Raw genomic sequence first — 19,882 nt, 5'->3', positions numbered from 1 at the left:
AAAGAGGAATGCTGGGAAGAAATGAATAGGAATATACAGCAGTAAGAGGAATATAGGAAGAGAAGACTTGGCTGGAAAAAAGAAGTCTGTCTCTGGAGCACTATGCAGGACTAGAAGAGCTGGGTTGGGCTCTTCTTCCCAGGCTCTTAAAGTGTTGCATAATTAGCATAGTCCTGCCTTCTGGAGTACATGGGAAGGATAAGCCATGTGAGATGTCCTCACCCAGCAGCAGAGAAGTTTATCATCAATGATTAACAGAAAACATGACCAGAAACAAGAGTTTGGTTCCGGAAAGACCATCATTAAACATAAATAAATCCCCAAACCTGCACACACAAACCCAAGCAAAGGTCTTGAAGAGTTGCTAAAGCAAGGCAAGGACTTGCAATCTGCTACACTGGCTCTCAGGAGAAATAAGTTTGCAAATCAAAGCATTTTATTGTCCAAATCTAATAAGCACTCCTATAAGATCCTATGAGGAGAAGGGTAATCATGGATATGTTAAAACTGCATGATTGAATTGGTATGGAGGTTCCATTGAAATATAAAAGGATAATTATCAAGTTGACCTGAGACAAACCAAGACTCATCCCATTATACTGAATGGAAGTTGTGCAAGACAGCATTAGGGATGTGCATGGTCCGGACCAGCACCGAGGGGGTGTCTACCTTTAAGGGCGAGGGGGTAGAACTTACCCCTCCCGCCGCTCATCCCCCTCTGGCGCTGTAGTTTTAAGTGAAGTTTTTGGGACGGCAGCGTTCCTCGCTGCCGCCCCTGCCCCCGTTGTCACCTGGAAGTCTCCTTAATAGTAGCACGCAAGCATGCGTGGCGGCCCGCGCCTGTCGCCACCGTGCGTGCGTGTGATGTAGGCGGCGCGCACGTGCACGGCAGCGACAGGCGCGCGCCTGCGTGCTACTATTAAGGAGACTTCCAGGCGACGACGGGGGCAGGGGTGGCAGCGAGGAACGCTTCCGCCCCAAAAACTTCACTTTAAACTACAGCGCCATAGGGGGAAGAGCAGTGGGAGGGGTAAGTTCTACCCCCCCCGCCCTTAAAGGTAGACCCCCCCCTTGGTGCCGGACCGCCGAACCGGTCCGGCTCCGAACTGGTTCGGAGGCCTCCAACATGGCCTCCGGACCGGTTCGTGCACATCCCTAGACAGCATCACAATTGTTCCTGTTTGACTGAATGCTTTTAGATACCTATAACTCTCAGGAACCCTTTTTGCACTTCAGCCTTAAGCTCTGAAAGGCACATGCCAAACACGTACAACTCACACCATGTATAGCTTGATACATTGCTTGCAGGAAACATTCTTTTCTGAAAAACAAACTGCTTATATGAGAAAAATCAGTGAATGTTTTGGTAACTATGAAGAGCCCTTCACATATTTTCATCCATCGCCTGAGAATTCTACCACCTCTCAAATCTATTAAGTCGTTGCCTTCTGAGTTCTTCTGCTGACAGTTCTTCTGGTGGAAGCCAAAAGCCATAGGGTCTCCTCTCATTGCTATAATGTCTTGTGCTGCCACCTGAAATGAGAAATAAATACCAATTAATGTAATCCTCTCACATCTATAACAAGGCATATTTTAGGACTTTTTAAAAGTTAACATATAATCTGCTCAGAGATTTGCATTAATTTATTTCTCCCACAAATTACTGTACACATTTTCCTGATGCCCTAAATAGATTATGATCTGTTCTGACATATTATTTGACCTACTTATACTATAAAATAAGCCCACCTCCACCATATTCATTTTCCTTCACTGTATTTCTTTTATTTTTCAAGAAGAAATTTTAGAAAAGGGAAATTTTCCATGGAAAAATAAAGTATAGGAAAAATTATCGGATTTGGAAGGTTCTCCACTCCACATCTACTACTTTCATATCAGACTCTAATCTATTTTTGTTGTTAGTACATTAAGCTGACCTCTACAATGAGTACAACTCCTCCGAACCAAGACAGAGTCTTTTCAATGGAGCATCTTTCACGTTGTTGTGGCCACATCCCCACTCTCATCATCCTCTTATAGTGGCTTCCCTGTGGCTTCAAATTGGTTTCAAATTTCCAGTACCTGGCTGTAATCCAAGGGAACACAGATCCCCAACCCCCAAATCCTCATATTCTAGAATAGTCAATGCTGTTTTTCTATCACCACTAGAAATGACCAACCCACATCCCACCCTCAAATTTTCTATCTATTTAAACCAGTTTAAGTTTCATCTCTCAGGACTAAACTGCATGTTACATTAAACCCATTTTAACACCAACAGGCTTAAACTTTTCTTTTAAAAACAGCAGCTGGATCCAGTCCTGTGAGTTCTATTTGCCAATGAAAAGTTTTAAAAAGAAAAGTTTTGCATTTTTTAGAAGAAAACTTCAGGAGAAATGACTGTCTTAATGCAGCATTTGGCCCCCAGCAGAATTTCCCCTGATTATTTCAAAGAATTACCAGTTGCCTGCATATTAATGCTGTATTCAGTAATTTTGGGGGTGGGTGGGGCGGACAACAGTATTTAGCTATTTACCAATCAGCTACCTTGCAACCAACTTTCAGGAGAAACATAATGCAATGGTCAGCTTCCCTACAGATGAGTGCAGAGTTTCCACAAGAAATACGAATTCCTCCCTAATTTCTTCCCCCATGTGATCCACTATCCAATGGGCTATATGCAACGAAGTGGGATTAAACATGGTGCTTTCATTTGGAACAGGTTCCAGCCTGCAGACTGGATCTTGGGCTTTGTACTTTTGAACCTGCTATTACAAGATGTTCTGATTAGCTTAGGCAGCTTTAAAAAGCAACTCCCAAGAGAGTTAGAAAAGACTTATTTGCTTATTCAGAGCCTCTGAAGAAGTGTTACCACTTTGAAATATGTCTAGCTTAATAAAATACATCTTCAGTGAACCTCTAAAGGTCCGTCTTGTTGTCTATACACTGGTAACATCACCCACTTTCCTTTCTTTGAAAAGTCTTTTTGTCTTTTTTAAAAAAGAGCTCCTTTCCCCACAGTCCAAAGTGAGCCCTTTCCTCCTCCTCCTTGCTTTTGGTCCATATATGCCCAGCCTGAGAATGAGAGGTCGGAACTGACAAGTTCTGTCTGCCCATGTTGGCTTTCTCCCTATAACATAAGTTGGTGGTGGTGGTGGTGGTGGTGGGGAGGCTTTTACAGTTCTTCCTCTGATTTGGGCGACTGTGACAAACTTGGTAATCTCTTCCTAATATGATGACGTATCTGGCAAGTTTTAAAGTTAGTTCATACAAAGGGGTCCCCCCCGCCACCACTAGTTATTTTTAAAAAGGAAGTTACCAGTGAGAAATAATTATAACATTCTGATTATTCCTTAATACCTATAGACTAGGCTGAGATGAAGAAAGAATGCAAGAGAATACACTTCATAACACCAAAATAATCTCTGTGAAACTTGTTTCCAGTGTAAACGTGAAAGGAAAGTCAGATGTGTCTAAATCACCCATGGTTTATCAAAACAGAACATTTCAGTGACAAGTGTGTGTGTGTGTGTGTGTGTGTGTGTGTGTGTGTGAAATGAGCATACCCTTTGGTCTGTGTGAGAAATTCCAGCTTCTAAACATCAAAGGTTTCCAGAGCTGGCATCCTGAACTGAGCTACGAATCAAGACTAGGAATGCTGCCTCTACCATGACTTCACTAAGTGCCCTTAGGCAAGCCACTCCTTCCCAGCCTGAGCCTTCCTGCTACGATATGAGGATAACCACAGCTTGCACTCTAGGACAGGGGTTTTCAACCTTTTAAAACAAGTGTTCCTCATCTAAGCAGCCAAGAACTGTAATCCCCAGAATTAAGTTTTGCCAAAGTTGGTGGGAAATAAAATACAGGCTCAGTAAATCTGTCCTGGAACCAGCCCCCCAAAGAAAAGATCTAGACTCCTAACTCTATGCTGTGGCTCTCTCCTGTCCTCTGGAATCTCATGAGCAGGGCGCCAAAGCAGACCACAGCCATGATCCCGCCTCTCCACGTCATTGGCCAGCTAGGTGCTCAGGCTCAGCCCACCCACCTCCTTCAGTCTGACTGACAGGCTCTGCAGCAAGATCAGCCAGCATTTCCCTCGATGCTGAGAGGGCCGAGCGTGAACACATAACCAGTCATGTGGAGAGGAGCAGGAGAAAGTATACTGCCTGACACTCCACCCCCTGCCCTCCTGGAGAGGGAGCCAATGGTGCAGCATGCAAGTGAGGCAGGGAGCTGGGAGGGTTCTGTGTACACCCCCTCCCCCAGGCTTCAAAGTATACTCAGGGGTTCAAGACAAGTACCCCTGGCTGAAACCCCCTGCCCTAGCATTGCTGTAGGGATAAGATAGTTCATGTAAAGAACTGGAAAGCTGTACAAATGCTAACTATTATATCTACGGCTTCACTAAACAGTATGAACTCAGCCCCAGGACATGCTTCAGTTTTTCCAGGAGATGGCACCAGAGGCTCAAAGGCAACGCATCAGAGGAAACTAGGACAAACCCCAGTCAACAAAGCATTCCGCATAGTAAGCAGAATTAGGGTTATTTTGAAACAGATGGGCTCTACAGAAGCTGCAGCACTGAATATTATAGAGTTGTTTATTGTCTGGCTGGTTTGAAACCCAGGGATTATTTGCCAGCATCTAGTACTTTCTGTGTCACATCAGGTTTCATCTAAAGCAGAATAAAGTGAAAACCCACTGGGATATATAGATATACATTTTTTTTTTTAGTACTAATCCGCTACTGTTCAGAACTTAAACTTGCTATTATGTGGTCTATTCAACACAGGAGTGTTTTTTCGGGAAAGATCAGCAGCATAACCAACATCCTAACCCTGATGCAGAACAGCTAGCTAACAGATTTCGTCAGCTAGGCAAACCACATAAATACTTTCTGGCTTTTGTATTTTGAAGTGAAATGTGTTTTCAACTGTTGACACTTGTTTTCAAATTGCAGTTTTAACACAATACACCCAACAGCATAAAGAAATGTCCTTGGAACTCTTAAGAGCTTTATGGGATGGTCATATCCTAGAAAGGTTTATTAAACCTGTAAAGCAATTAAGATTCCTCCCTATTTTTTTTTTTGGGGGGGGGGGGGGACAAGAAATGAAGGACTATTCAGCCTTGACGCTTTTGCAATTATTCTACACCACTGATATACATGAACAGCCCACACCTGCCAGTAGTGAGTTACTGGCAAACAACAAACTGTGTTAAAGAAAAATTAAAATGTCCATGTATTATGAGCAGAAATCATAATTCGACTTGGTCCAGGCTATCTAGGAAGAAGGAAGCATGGACGATCAGAAGTCCACAATAAAATGATAATCATTACAAGAATGGTAGGCAGTCAGCATGCAAAAGGGATCATAAAAGAGAGTGCCTGACTACTTGCGAAAAAGAAAAATCGATAAGGCAAAGCCTTTTCCTGGAACAACTCCTCATACTACAGGTGTATGACATTTCATCAAGTCAGAAGGGAATCCAAGAGCCACCAGGCCCAAGCCAGTCCAGCAGATCAACCTGTGCAATCCAGTTTGCCATGACGAACAGAGAGCAGCTGCACTACAAAGAGGTGCTTGCAGACTTCTAAGCAAAAAACCTCTGGTTTGCTAAACCTAACTTTGTACATACACCTACAGAGATTGATCCAGTAGCTACTTTGTAAGGCCGAGGCTCAAAAAGACAGAATGCAGGTATCTTGAATACATTAATGAAGTGACTATAAAACACAGAAGCCAAAGAGAGGCCAACCCCCATTTATTCCTGGCATTTATACACTACTTTTCAGGCAAACCTCCCAAAGCAGTTTGCATTAAAACCATAAGCATCCACGCAACACTATACAAAATAACAATGACTTGAAGAGCTAGATCTTTTTATGTGATGCTCTTACATCAGATCTGATTGGCTGTGTTTGACTCTTCTCTCTTCCCCTTAAAACAAGATGGCTCCTAAGTAGCTTTTTTGTGGCACGAGAGAGAGAAGGGCCATTGGCAGCTAAAAAAACACAGGGAGCTGGATAGTGGCAGCTCTCCAGGCTGTGTCCAATTCTTCTCTCCTCCAAATAAGACTGCTGGGTTTTCATACTATCCCACATCACAAGCCCTGCCACTCATCTTTACTTCAGTCTCAATTAAATGCAACTAGCTCATTCCTTACATAATGTGCAACATGAAAAGGCTGGATCCAGATCAGTACAGACTGAATGGATAGATCTTCCAAGGGCATAACAGTTTCCTCCATCCCCATGCCTTATATGTTTGTGTGCATTGGCACTCAGTACCCCAGGCCATTATAGGGAAGGGGAAGTCTGCATGTACCTCAGATACCCCCATTCGTTCCTCCCCTCATTTTGTCAAGTGATACAAACTCAGAGCTTGACTGAGCAGAGGGTATGGATTTAGCTACGGGAGGCAGGCATGAGCGCAAACACACACACGAATGCTGCCAATGTGGAAGCATATATAGCTAAAGTGAGCCTGTAATTGTATTGTATTTGTAATGCCTAAATTCAAAAAGAATATCAAAAGGACAACTGCCAAAGCCTGTGGTTATACGTTAGGGGTGTGCATGAAACGTATGATGCCAAACCAGTTTGCCTTGAGTTGGGCCAGTTTGGTGGTTCATTCAAGAACCAAACCGGGGTGATTCGGTCCATGATCGAACTGAACCAAGCCCGGTTCGAGCAAACCAGTTCGCCTCGAACTGGGCCGGTTTGGTGGCTAGATTGCACACAACTTACATGCTGAACATATACTGAGAGGACCTGGATTGGAAGAAGATGAGCATGGTTTTAAATTTGGAGAAAGAAACATCAATAACTTGCACTATGCTGATGACACCACTCTGATAGCTGAGAATGCCAATGATCTGCAAGCTCTAGTAATGAAAGTCAAGGAGCACAGTGAAAAAATAGGATAATTAAATGTAAAGCCAGCCTCAGAATTAATAATGAAGACATTGAAGTGGTGGATAGCTTCTGCCTTTTAGGATCAACCATCAATAGTAAAGGATCCAGCAGTCAAGAAACACGCTGCAGACTAGCACTTGGTAGGGTTGCAATGAAGACCTTGGAAAGGATATTTAGATGTCGTGACGTGTCTATACCTACAAAGATTAGAATCATTCAGACAATGGTTTTTCCCGTGACACTCTATGGATGCGAAAGCTGCACTTTGAAGAAGGATGATAGCAAAAGCATTAATGCTTTTGAACTTTGGTGCTAGAGAAGACTTTTGAGGACACCATGGGCAGCCAGGAAAACAAATGGGCAGCCAGGAAAACAAATCAATCCAGAATTTTCACTCAAGGCACAAATGACTCAAACTATCATACTTCGGACACATTATGCAAAAACCAAGCTCCCTTGAGAAGTCCATAATGCTAGGAAAAGCTGAAGGAAAGAAAAGGACAGTCAGCAGCAAGGTGGATGGACGGACTAAATTACAGCAACAATGAATGCACCACTGAGAGACCTTAAAGGCCAAGTTGAAGACAGATCATCCTGGAGAGAATTTATCTATGTGGTCACTAAAAGTCGACACCAGCTTGACGGCACTTTAAAAATCATCAGTCAATGGTTAATCTCTGCTAACTGAGCAAGGAGGCTCCTTTTTAAAGTGGTGATTCTTTTGATTCAGTAACTGGCTCTATCCATCCGCAGTAGAGCTATCTTCCATTAGCTGCTGCTGGTACATAAGAACATAAGACCAGCCCTACTAGATCAGGCCCAAGGCCCATCTAATACAGCATCCTGTTTCACACAGTGAAACAGATGCTGCTGGAAGCCTACAGGCAGGGGCTGAGGGCATGTCCTCTGTCCTGCTGTTACTCCCCTGCAACTGGTACTCAAGAGGCATCCTGCCTCTGAGGCTGGAGGTAGCCTATAGCCCTCCGACTAGTAGCCATTGATAAGACCTTTTCTCCATGAAGTTATCCAAACCCCTCTTAAAACCATCCAGGTTGTTGGCTGTCACCACATCTTGTGGTAGAGAATTCCACAAGTTGATTATGCATTGTGTGAAAAATTTTGTCGGTCCTAAATTTTCTGGCAATCAATTTCATGGGATGACCCCTGGTTCTAGTGTTACGTGAGATGGAGAAGAATTTCTCTCTATCCACTTTCTCCACACCATGCATGATTTTATAGACCTCTATCATGTCTCCCCACAGTCATCTTTTTTCTAAACTAAATAGCCCCAGATTTTGAAGCTTTGCCTCATGAGGAAGGTGCTCTAGCCCCGATTATCTCGGTTGCCCTCTTCTGCACCATTTCCACTTCTACAATGTCCTTTTTCAGTTCTACAATGTCCTTTTTTAGATGTGGTGACCAGACTTGTACATAGTACTCCAGGTGTGACCACACCATAGTTTTGTATAAGGGCATTATAATATCAGTAGTTTTATTTTCAATTCCCTTCCTAATGATCCCTAGCATGGAATTGGCCTTTTTAACAGCTGCTGCACATTGAGTCGACACTTTCAACAAGCTGTCCACCACGACCCCAAGATCCCTCTCCTGGTCAGTCACCGACAGCTCAGATCTCATCAGCGTATACTTGAAGTTGGGTTCTATTATTTGTTTCTGTTTTAGACTGTGAGCCCTTTGGGGACAAAGAATCATTTTATTTATTTATATCTATGTAAACAGCTTACTGCAGTGGACACTAATGGGCATAGCAGAAGTCTTTCATTCAGAAAGTCTCTTGCTTGCCTATAAGTCTTGGGACTCTCAGGGAACTACTAGAGTCAGTATGAGTAGTCACACGAATCCTTGTTCTTTGCGAGAAACTGACCGGACACCCCCCCCCCCCCCCGTCACTTCTCATCAGGAAAATAATGAACCCAAGAAAATCCTGATAGGCAATAAAAGGCTTCATTGCTTTAGTTTCTGTGTAAAATTCTTTGCTTTCAAAACAATCTAAAGTAACTATTTTCATGTATCATTTAGAGAGTCCCAAATAGGATTATGACACATCATTTGGCTTTAGTGGAATGTTTACAATACTAAGAATGTTGGTTTATAACTTTAGGCAAAGAACAAGCACTAGAAACAAACAAAGATCTCTTCACATACAAAAATCTCCTCTCTTTTGGCAACAAAGAACTACATATAAAAATGGGAGGCAGGGGGATATGACCTATAAGTACATTATATACTGTACTTATAGTACATTATAGACAGTACACTGCTGTCTATCCAGGATGTTTTTCTCCTAGCTGCCAATAGTTTTAATAGAGACTTAAAAAAAAAAAATCTCCACATTTATCATGGAAATTTAAAACTAGGCATGTTTCAGAGTCCAAATAAAAATAACTTTTGAAGGTCCTTATGGGTATATTTGCAATTGAGGGATTAAATTAGTATCTGCATACAAATCTACAAATAGAATGTTAAGACTTGCTCTTAACTTTCCTCTGTAATGGACAAGGAACTAGGATTAAAAAAAAAATTAAAACAGCTCTGGGACATGAAAATTTCATAATGAATAGAATTTCATAATCTTTTGGAGGAAAAAGAAGTTTCCTAGTTTATCATGGACTAAGGGACACTTTTAGTAACATTTGGACAACTGGCACCAAAACATCAGGTTCGTCTTTGGCTTTAATTCACCTCAGATGACAGACTGTTTCTTCCATAACAACAGTGTTTGATCTTGCTAATTATGTTGTAATGCCAGGACATTATTTCATGTGTGTCCAAAGTTCACAAAGCACTTCTGGGTACAGTATAAAGATATATAATACAGCATTCTTTCTACTGGCACTGAAGTTTGGTTTGTTTTCCCCCCAAACACAAAATAGCAATGTTTTATTTTAACACCCACTTATATTATATGTAAGTGAAAAACAAAACTGAACCATGCTTCTTCATAAAAAACCACAGACATTTTCAAGTACTATGAAACAGAAAGGTGGAAAAGATGAAGATGAAGTATACAAATTCAAGGCAAACCTATATGGTGTTCACGGCTTCCCTGTGTCTTTTTCTCACATGTGCAGTATCACTTCCATTTTAGTCCCAAAGAATGAAAAACAAAACTATTTTTTAAAAGATACAAAATCTATTAAACAGTAAACATAAGCCACCAGTGATCTGTTGTACCATGTGTCTATATCCTTATGCAGAATGCATTTATATGTATGTGATTCATGGGTCATGTTCAATATATTCTGAACCGTTTTTTCACTGTATCTTGGGTCTCTTTTTGCTGATCAGTTTATACTGAGTCAGGCCAATGGTCCATCTAGGTCAGAACTGTCTACACCAGTGTTTCTCAAACTTTTTGGAGTAAAGGACCGCTAAATTCTTCGTGCAGCGTTTCAAGGACCGCTACATTCTTCATGCACAGTTTCCCGACCAGGAGTTAGTAAAGGGGTTTCAAGTCTGTCTGTCTGTCTGTCTGTCTGTCTATCTATCAGACTTCTATACTGCCCAAAACTTGCATCTCTGGGCAGTTTAGAATGAAAATAATATAAGCATTAAAATAATTAAATTTGGAATCTTTTGCAAACATGGAATATTAGGGGTTCTTAACCTTGGGTCCCTCAGTTAAACTCCCATAACCCCCAACAACAATGGCATTTGGCCATTATGGCTGGGGATTATGGGAGTAGAAGTCCACCAACGTCTGGGTACCCAAGGTTGAGAACCCCTGAATCTAAAAGCCTGGGTGAACAAATTTGTCTCCAGTATGTCTGGAGTGGAGGTGCTTGTGATTACTCAATGGAGAGGGGATGTTGGGCCATTAGAAAAATTCAAAAGCTACATGGGGCCAATGAAAACAACATACAGGCAAGCCCCACTGATGCAAGAGGGAAACAGTGTTCCCTCTCAAGGCGCCTCGACCACAACAGGCAGCTGGGTTTCAATCAACCAACCTTTGGCTGCAAACAATGAGCATGCAAGAACCAGCAGCCCTTCAAGTGGCGCCCACTGCCATACTTTTTCCTCCATGCCCCCGCATCGCATACAGTTTGAAGCTGTAAAGATAGGGAATAAGATAGCTGTAGGAAGATCTCAGCAGCACGTGGAGGCAAGGCACAAGAAGGGTCCCATGCCTCCGTGATACTCTTCCTCTTCCGTGCCATGTGCAAAATTGAGGAAGTGAGTGCCTTGATTTCAGTTGGGGGTGGGTTGACTCCCAGTCAGGGACCGGCACTCAACCCTTCGGGGACCGGCAGCGGTCCAGGGACCGGTGGTTGAGAAACACTGGTCTACACTGACAGGCAGTGTAGGGTTCCAGGCAGGAGTCTTTTCCAGACCTACTTGGAGGTGCCAGGAATTGAACCTGGGATCTTCTGCTTGCAAAATGTGTGGTCTACCTCTGAGCTGTGACTCCCTCCTAACTTCTTACAAGTCCCTGGAAAAAAATGAAAATATTTTGGGAGGAAAGCATGCATGATATTGTGGTTGGAAGTACCACTTGGAAAATCTTTAGGGAATTACTTAATTGTTCCTAAGTCTTTAGGAAACACTACAGCTTCTGAATGAGGCATGTCTCTAGTATACAGCTAAAATTGCTCAATAAAAATGTATCTTAAGTTACAATGCACATAAAGCAGAAACGCATGTTCACTGGGCAACTGTCACAGCTGGACTCCTCAAAGAGACTCTTCAAGAGACAACCACAAAACTTCAGCCATTTCAACTCCTAGTCATTGGCTGTTTACTGACCATTACTGGTGTGGAGGAAAGAAGTATGGGCAACATCCATACTTGCTAGTCATGATTAAGCACCACTGAAATTAATGGGATTTAAATTATTCATGACTAACTTTTCTCATTGACTTCAATGGGTCTTAGTCATGATTAACTTAGTCTGGATGCTGGCCAGTGATTTCTCTCTTACCCTTGTGATGGCACTATCCCCAACTCAGCCTGACTGCATGGCCACTGAGGATGGTGGTGGGTACTTGCCGCGGGGGTGGGTGGGTGGGAAGGCTCTTCATCCGATTTTCTAATGCAGCCATTTCCACAAGTTCCACACTCATCAGTGGTACATTCCAACTGACTTGGCCTGAAGGCAGTTTTTGACCTAATCAGAGCCATGTACTTCCTCCCACTTTCTTTGGGTTACATGGAGGCAAATGTGAAGATGGTCCCATCTTTTTACACATTAAAATGGAGAGGAAAGAATCTAGATGTGTTCTAGGCAGTAGAGGGATACATTGTGACAATTATACTAAAATGTGGCTGAAGTAGCTAGCATTTACTACGCGATACTATCTTTTACAAGGTTTACTATTCACAATATTGGAGACTGTCATGGGCACAGTTCAGACATTATATTTTCTAAGTCATTAGCTGTAACCTTTTGTAAATTTCTATGTTGGTCCCCCAGTTCTTGAATACTAGAAGATCTAGTATTTTTAAAAAATTTTAAGTGAAAAGTGAACATTCTAAAGGGTTCTGTAGGAGATACTAAATTACATGTCACTATTATTTATATACTGGTTTTCAAAAGAAAGTTTTCAAAGTGGCTTCAAGAGAGAGGTGAGGGGGGGGATGGTTCCCTGTCCCCCAAGAACCACAGGGCAGACAGCAGCAACAGCCACTAGACTCTAGTGACTAGAGGAACTCAGTGCTGGAGTTGAATAGGGATAGTTGCTCTCTCTGTGCTAAAATCTAAGAGAACCACTACTTTAAAGGGTGCCTTTTTGCCCAGTTAGCAGGGGTTGTTGTTGTTGTTATTAGTATTCAAGTTGTTTTGGAATTGCACCTAGGGTGCCAATTACCACTGGGATTATTATTATTGCAAAATGACTCAAGGTCGTGCAGATTTCTAGACCATTAATAACAGGGCAAAGTAAGTGAATTGAGGAGTGGCAACATTTGCCTGAGGACATCAAATCATCGTCCAGTGGTTCCTGGTGGGGGCAGTCTTTACTTCCATGAAGCACTGATTGGCAGGCAGAGAGGCCCTCTCTCCCCAATTCAGCCCTGCCTGGCTAGCAGGCAGTAGGGTTCTGGCATTGTTCATATCTGAGCTACTACAACACCTCCCTGAAAATGGTAATATGCAGCAAGTTTAAGTTGTCCTCGTGCTCTAATACAATCTCTGCAGAAAGACCCTAACAGCACTATGGGAATGGCCAATATGATAGCTAATGAAATTCAGTGGTGACATGCTCAGAGTCCTCAGAATAAGCATCCAGAAACTAGGAGTTCTTGTTCAGCAGAATGTCACACAAAGCTTCCCCCAATAGTACTAACTCAGTACACATAAAGAAGCAAAATGCACTATAGCGCCTAATACTACTACCCTGCAAACTGAAGAAAGAGGCACTTATATTCTTCAAGGCCTCTTTTCTCCTCCTCTACTGTTTGATGGACTTGCAGCATTCCTCTTCCACCGGAGCTACGAGGGAGGTATAGCCTATCTACATCACCGCGGGGGTGCAGAGCATGATTGATGGTCATTATTTTCCTGGTCTTACGATCTAGCGTCTCTAGCTCTGCCTGGGTCCAGTCTATTATTCCTACAGTGATTCTGATAACAGGTATAGCCCAGGTGTTTATGGTGTGTATGGTGTTCCCGCCATTGAGTTTGGACTTGAGGATTTTTCTAACTCTACTGATGTATTCACTTCCATTTTTTCTTTTAACTTCAGCGTGTGCAATGTTATCAGCCTGGAGAATGCCCAAGTATTTGTAAGGTTCTTTCTCTTCCAGGTTCTTGATGTTGCTTCCCTTGGGCAGTTCTATTCCTTCTGTTTTAGTTATTTTTCCTCTGTTCATTATTAATGCAGCACACTTGTCTAGTCCAAACTTCATTGCTATATCGCTACTGAATATATGGACAGTGTTTAGCAGTAATTCGATTTCTGACTGGGACTTTCCATACAACTTCAGGTCGTCCATGTACAGCATATGGTTGATTTTACTTGATGTTTTAGATGTTTGGTATCCAAGGCCTGTTTTGTTTAGTATTTGTGAAAGTGGGGTCATGGCGATTACAAACAACAGAGGGGATAGTGAGTCCCCTTGGAAAATGCCACTTCTAATGCTAACCTGTCCAAGTGTCTCGCCATTGATTGTTAACTGTGTACTCCATATGCTCATTGATTTTTTATTATAAATATCTGAATGTTTTTGCTGACACCAGTTGTTTCTAAGCATTTTAGTATCCATGTGTGAGGCAATGAATCGAAGGCTTTCTTGTAGTCAATCCATGCAACACTTAGATTGGTTTTTCTTCTCTTGCAATTTTCTAAAATCATTTTGTCAATCAGCAGCTGGTCTTTTGTGCCTCTGGTGTTCGGGCAATTTCCTTTCTGTTCAACTAGAAGCTGTTTGTTAGTTAATAAGTGTTGCATCACTTCATCTGCTATTATTCCAGTTAATAATTTGAGCATGGTTGGCAGGCAGGTTATTGGTCTATAATTACTTGGAACTGCACCTTTTGCTGGGTCTTTCATTATGAGATGAGTTTTCCCAGTTGTTAGCCATTGTTCAATATCACCTCCTTGCAAAATGTGATTGAACTGTTTTGATAGTTGTTTATGAAGACTTGTTAGGTGTTTAAGCCAAAAGCCATGCAGTTCATCGTCGCCTGAAGCAGACCAATTTTTAATTTTACCCTCCCCTCAAGAAAGGACCGGTACCACTGCAACGCAGTGCCTCCGATCCCCATACTCGAGAGGCGGCCCAGAAGGATACCATGGTCGATGGTATCGAACGCCGCCGAGAGGTCCAGCAGAACCAACAGGGACGCACTCCCCCTGTCTAGTTCCCGGCGTAGGTCATCCACTACAGCGACCAAGGCAGTCTCAGTCCCATACCCGGGGCGGAAGCCAGATTGAAAAGGGTCCAGATAATCCGTATCATCCAAGACCCTCTGCAGCTGGGACGCCACCACACGCTCCATCACCTTGCCCAAGAAGGGAAGGTTAGACACATGTCTATAATTGTCCAGGTTGGAGGGATCAAGGGAGGGCTTTTTTAACAGAGGTCTTACCACCGCCTCCTTAAGGCACGATGGCATCCTGCCCTCCCTTAACAAAGCATTAACGATCACCTCCAGCCATCTGCCTGTCCCCTCCCTGGCAGCTTTTATTAGCCATGAAGGGCAAGGGTCAAGAGCGCACGAAGTCGCCCGCACACTGCCCAGGATCTTGTCCACATCCTCAGGCCGCACCAACTGAAAAGAATCCAAAACAACGGGACCAGATGGTACCAGTGGCACTTCTGCCGGAACTGCCAAAACTCTGGAGTCCAGGTCAGCACGGATGCAAGCGACTTTATCTGCAAAGCGACAGGCAAACCAATCACAAAGAGCCGTAAATGACTCCTCCCCCATTGTCCGGGGGGATGTGTGGAGCAATGTTTTCACCACACGAAACAGCTCTGTTTGCCTGCACTGAGCAGACGCAATGGAGGCGGAGAAAAAACGTTTCTTCGCCGCCCCCACCGCCACGGCATAGTCCCTAAAATGGGTTCTAGCCCGTGTTCGATCGGATTCGTGACGACTCTTCCTCCAGCGTAGCTCCAGCTGTCGTCCGAGTTGCTTCATCGCCCTAAGCTCCAAGGAAAACCAAGGAGCAGAACGGGCTCCACCAAGCCGGAGAGGGCGCTTGGGGGCAACCGTGTCAACAGCCCGGGCCATCTCTCCATTCCAGAGATCAACCAAGGCCTCGACAGGGTCACCAGCTCTGGACACTGGAAACTCCCCGAGGGTCGTCTGAAATCCAAGCGGATCCATAAGCCTCCGGGGGCGGACCATCTTAATCGGCCCACCACCCCTGCAGAGGGCAGACGGAGCAGTCAAACTAAACCCCACCAGGTGATGATCTGTCCATGACAAGGGAGTGATCTCAAATTCCCCCACCTCCAGATCATTTATTTCCCGGTCGGCAAAAACCAGATCCAGAGTGTGTCCCGCCACATGGGTAGAGCCCGATACCAATTGAGACAGGCCCATGGTTGCCATGGAGGCCATGAAATCCTGAGCCGCACCCACTAGGGGGGCCTCAGCGTGGACATTGAAATCCCACAAAACAATAAGCCTGGGGGAACCCAAGGCCACCTCCGAGACCACCCCCGCCAGCTCAGATAGGGAGACTGAAGTGCAGCGGGGTGGTCTGTACACCAACAGAATCCCCAGCCTATCTCGGAGGCCCACCCTCAAGGACAAACACTCGAAATTCTGAGATTGCCTGACTGGGCACCTGGAAACGGGGAGGGTCTCTCGAAAGATGACTGCAACGCCTCCTCCCCGGCCCTCGAGGCGGGGCTGCTGCACGATCTGGAAACCTGGAGGACAGAGCTGAGAGAGACCAACCCCGCCCAGCGCATCCAACCAGGTCTCCGTCACGCATACCAGGTCAGCACGCTCATCCACAATCAGATCGTGGATGAGAGATGTTTTTGCGTTAACTGACCTGGCATTCAGCAGTAGCACCCTAATCCTCGAAGGAGTGTTCTCAGAGCTCCCTAGGGTCAGAGGGTTGGGAGAGGGGCCAGAAAAAGGAACAGGCCTCAATTGCCTGGACCGATTTCCCCAGTAACGGCCCGCCCAACTCCCACCGCCATACCTCCCTCTGCCCGCTACCCGTGATATTGCCGCCCCCACTCCAGACCCACTTTTTCGCTCTCCCAGGCACATCTACCCAGACTAACCCACCACAGCTTCTTGGCTAATTTAAAAACCAGGACCAGGCTTATACGATCTCTGCTGATGTCTTAATTGAAGGAAGACAGATCTTCAAGGCAGATGAAAAAGGTCTTCAGGCCCCAGGCAGCTCGCCCCACGGCTGAGAGCCACAAGGACGAGAGCCCTTGTGCTCTCGCCCTTCGGCTCGCGCCAAGAGGCTTGCGCCCCTGGGCCAGCCTGCCCTTTATATTGGCAGAAGCCCCAGCTCAGCAACAGCCCAGGAGATGTTACACACCTGGAAGAGAAGTGGAGCAGAGGCAACAAACAGTCAGTGCCCCACCCAAGCTGTTCCCTGTTTCCTTCTTCTCCCAAGCCCCTGGGCCAGCCTGCCCTTTATATTGGCAGAAGCCCCAGCTCAGCAACAGCCCAGGAGATGTTACACACCTGGAAGAGAAGTGGAGCAGAGGCAACAAACAGTCAGTGCCCCACCCAAGCTGTTCCCTGTTTCCTTCTTCTCCCAAGCCCCTGGGCCAGCCTGCCCTTTATATTGGCAGAAGCCCCAGCTCAGCAACAGCCCAGGAGATGTTACACACCTGGAAGAGAAGTGGAGCAGAGGCAACAAACAGTCAGTGCCCCACCCAAGCTGTTCCCTGTTTCCTTCTTCTCCCAAGCCCCTGGGCCAGCCTGCCCTTTATATTGGCAGAAGCCCCAGCTCAGCAACAGCCCAGGAGATGTTACACACCTGGAAGAGAAGTGGAGCAGAGGCAAAAAACAGTCAGTGCCCCACCCAAGCTGTTTCCTTCTTCTCTGCCTCCAGATAGGCATTTAGGGAAGATATGCTATTTCCTGATGAGGTTGGCATGGAGAAGTAAACCTGGGTGTCATCAGCATATTGATAACATCCAGCACCAAACCTCCTGATGATCTCTCCCAGTGGTTTCATGTGGATGTTAAAGTGTATTGGAGACAGTATGCAGCCTTGTAAGACTCCACACTTCAGCTCTCGCTTAACAGAACAACTGTCACCAAGCGACACCATCTAGAATCTGCCAGAGAAGTAGGAGCAGAACCACTGTAAAACAGTGCCACCCAATCCCACCTCCCTCAAGCAGTCCAGAAGGATACCATGGCTGATGGTATCGAAACAGGGAGATCCAAAAGGATCAGCAGAGTCACACTCCCTCTGTCGATAGCCAGTTGGAGATCATCCATCAGGCCGACCAAGGCAGTATCGACCCCATAGCCCACACGAAAGCCAGTTTGAAATGGGTCTAGATAATCTGCATCATCCAAAATTGCCTTGAGCTGAGAGGCCACCACCCACTCAACCACCTTGCCCAGCCATGGAAGATTAGAAACAGGTCTGTAATAAGCTAAAGCTAACTCTGAGGGATCCAGCGTAGCTTTCTTCAAAAGTGGTCTAATAATAGCCTCCTTAAGACAAGGAGGCATCCTGTCCTCCCTCAGAGAATCATTTATAATATTAACCAGACCCTCTTTGATATTATGATTATAAGCCAAGTTGGGCAAGGGTCAAGAGAACAGGTTGTAGAACGCACAGTGCGAAGCAGTTTGTCCACTTCCACAAACCAAAAATGATCAAATCTAATCCCATAAGAGGAGTATTTTAGACTGTGAGCCCTTTGGGGACAAGGAAGCATCTCATTTATGATTCAATTTTCTATGTAAATCACTTTAAGAACTTTTGTTGAAAAGTGGTATACAAATATTTTTAGTAGTAGAACAATGCCTAGGAGTGCTGAACTGCCCCCATCCTCCAACAACACCAGAGCTCAATCCCCTCAGAAGACACAGCTTGCATCACCCCAAACTCACCCTCCCCACCTTCTGAAGCAGGAGGCTGCTAAGCAGGAGACAGCCTTTCAATAAGGACAATTTATTTACATTACTGGATGATCTGATAGATTGGGGGTTTTCTCTGGGGCAGTATTATTTTAAAATTACTTCTAAACACAATAATTGGCACACATCCTGTACAATATGAAGACTTCCTACTCTGACAGACATCCCCTCCATTAACATTCAGAATGCTTAGATGTTTTGTACCATATGGTTGACATGGTTAGGTCATGTTTTGCTATTTTTCATTGTGTTTTGTAAGATACCTGAGCACAGCCATAATTAAAGGTGTATTCATTTTAGTTTTAAGCTCATCTTAATAACAGTATGCCAACCAAGTGGCTATAGCTGTGGCTAACCAGTCAAGCAATGTCAAAACAGTACCAAGCATGACGTGGCTACTTTGCTCATGCCTTTTATGTAATGTCTCTAAATTCTGCTTCTGTGCTGTATATTCTACAGGACAGGCATTTTTAAAAAACATATTCATTCCTGTGTGGCACAAACATTCATTTCAAAGTATTGCTAGAGGAAACCATATGAAGACAATATAGTTTAAAATGTCTCCCTGATTAGTGTACCCACATTGATGTGCTGTTCAGCTGTTTCTAGTTATTTGTTTGTATTGACTGGATCAGAGATACCATCACCGTGACATCCATTTGCTGGTTAACCATTTCAATGTGTATTATTAGTAACAGAATTTACTGACTTTAAAAAAAAATTCATGTGGGAAGTAAACTAACACAGCTGTGGCTTTATAAACAGAAGCCAATCATAAGACACTGTATTTCCTGGGAACACAAGCTAATGAGCATCCAGAGCTATTTAAGGCCATTGTTGAACATGAGATGAGAGGAAGCAGTTGGCACTTCCTGCATCCTGGTCAAGAATGGAAGGATATGCAGAAGTTTCAAGGGTTTACATTATTATAGGAGGAAAACTGCAATATAAAAAAGAGCGATTGAAAATGTAGAATTAAGTTCTATAGAATGGAGAGGCAGTTTTAAAAAGAGGCCATCTAAGATGGTTAGTTAGCAATAGACAAAGATAGGGGCCTGGTTCAGACTTAATGTTTCTGCCTGAGTCTTCATCTTATGTGCTCCTCCTTCCCCTCTCTTCCTCCACCATATACAAGAAGGAAGAGATTTAAAACTTCCATTTTCAATCTAACCACATCTCCCCATCAATGTAAGAACTCAAGAAACTGTGGTATGTTAAAAACAAACAAGGATAAGCTATGGTCAGATATCCTGGTTTGTTACACCACAGTTCCAGGGTTTGGTTTTGTTTTTTTAATATGCAACCAGACATAAAATGTGCAATTCCAAAAACCAAACACACAAACATGTTCAGTTCTAAAATGAATTTGAATTTGTGCAGTACAAACATGTCACACAAAAGTTTTATCTTTGACT

At 44.1% G+C, this 19,882-nt stretch overlaps 1 protein-coding gene across 4 annotated transcripts in view; it reads right to left on the bottom strand.

The window, feature by feature from the left end:
• Positions 1-1,286: 1,286 nt before the first annotated feature.
• Positions 1,287-19,882, bottom strand: part of RHBDD1 (rhomboid domain containing 1) — a 41,635-nt gene continuing 23,039 nt past the window's right edge. For all 4 annotated transcript variants that reach the window (XM_053313229.1, XM_053313231.1, XM_053313228.1 and 1 more), the window contains exon 7: positions 1,287-1,533. In XM_053313229.1, coding sequence (XP_053169204.1) covers positions 1,415-1,533 — 119 coding nt within the window. In that variant the 3' untranslated portion in view covers positions 1,287-1,414. The remainder of the gene's footprint in view (positions 1,534-19,882) is intronic.

The sequence above is a fragment of the Hemicordylus capensis genome, chromosome 3 (genome assembly GCF_027244095.1).
Source record: "Hemicordylus capensis ecotype Gifberg chromosome 3, rHemCap1.1.pri, whole genome shotgun sequence".
Taxonomy (NCBI): Eukaryota; Metazoa; Chordata; class Lepidosauria; order Squamata; family Cordylidae; genus Hemicordylus; species Hemicordylus capensis.
Note: the sequence above shows the minus strand (reverse complement) of the source record. Positions and strands in the feature narration are given on the sequence as shown.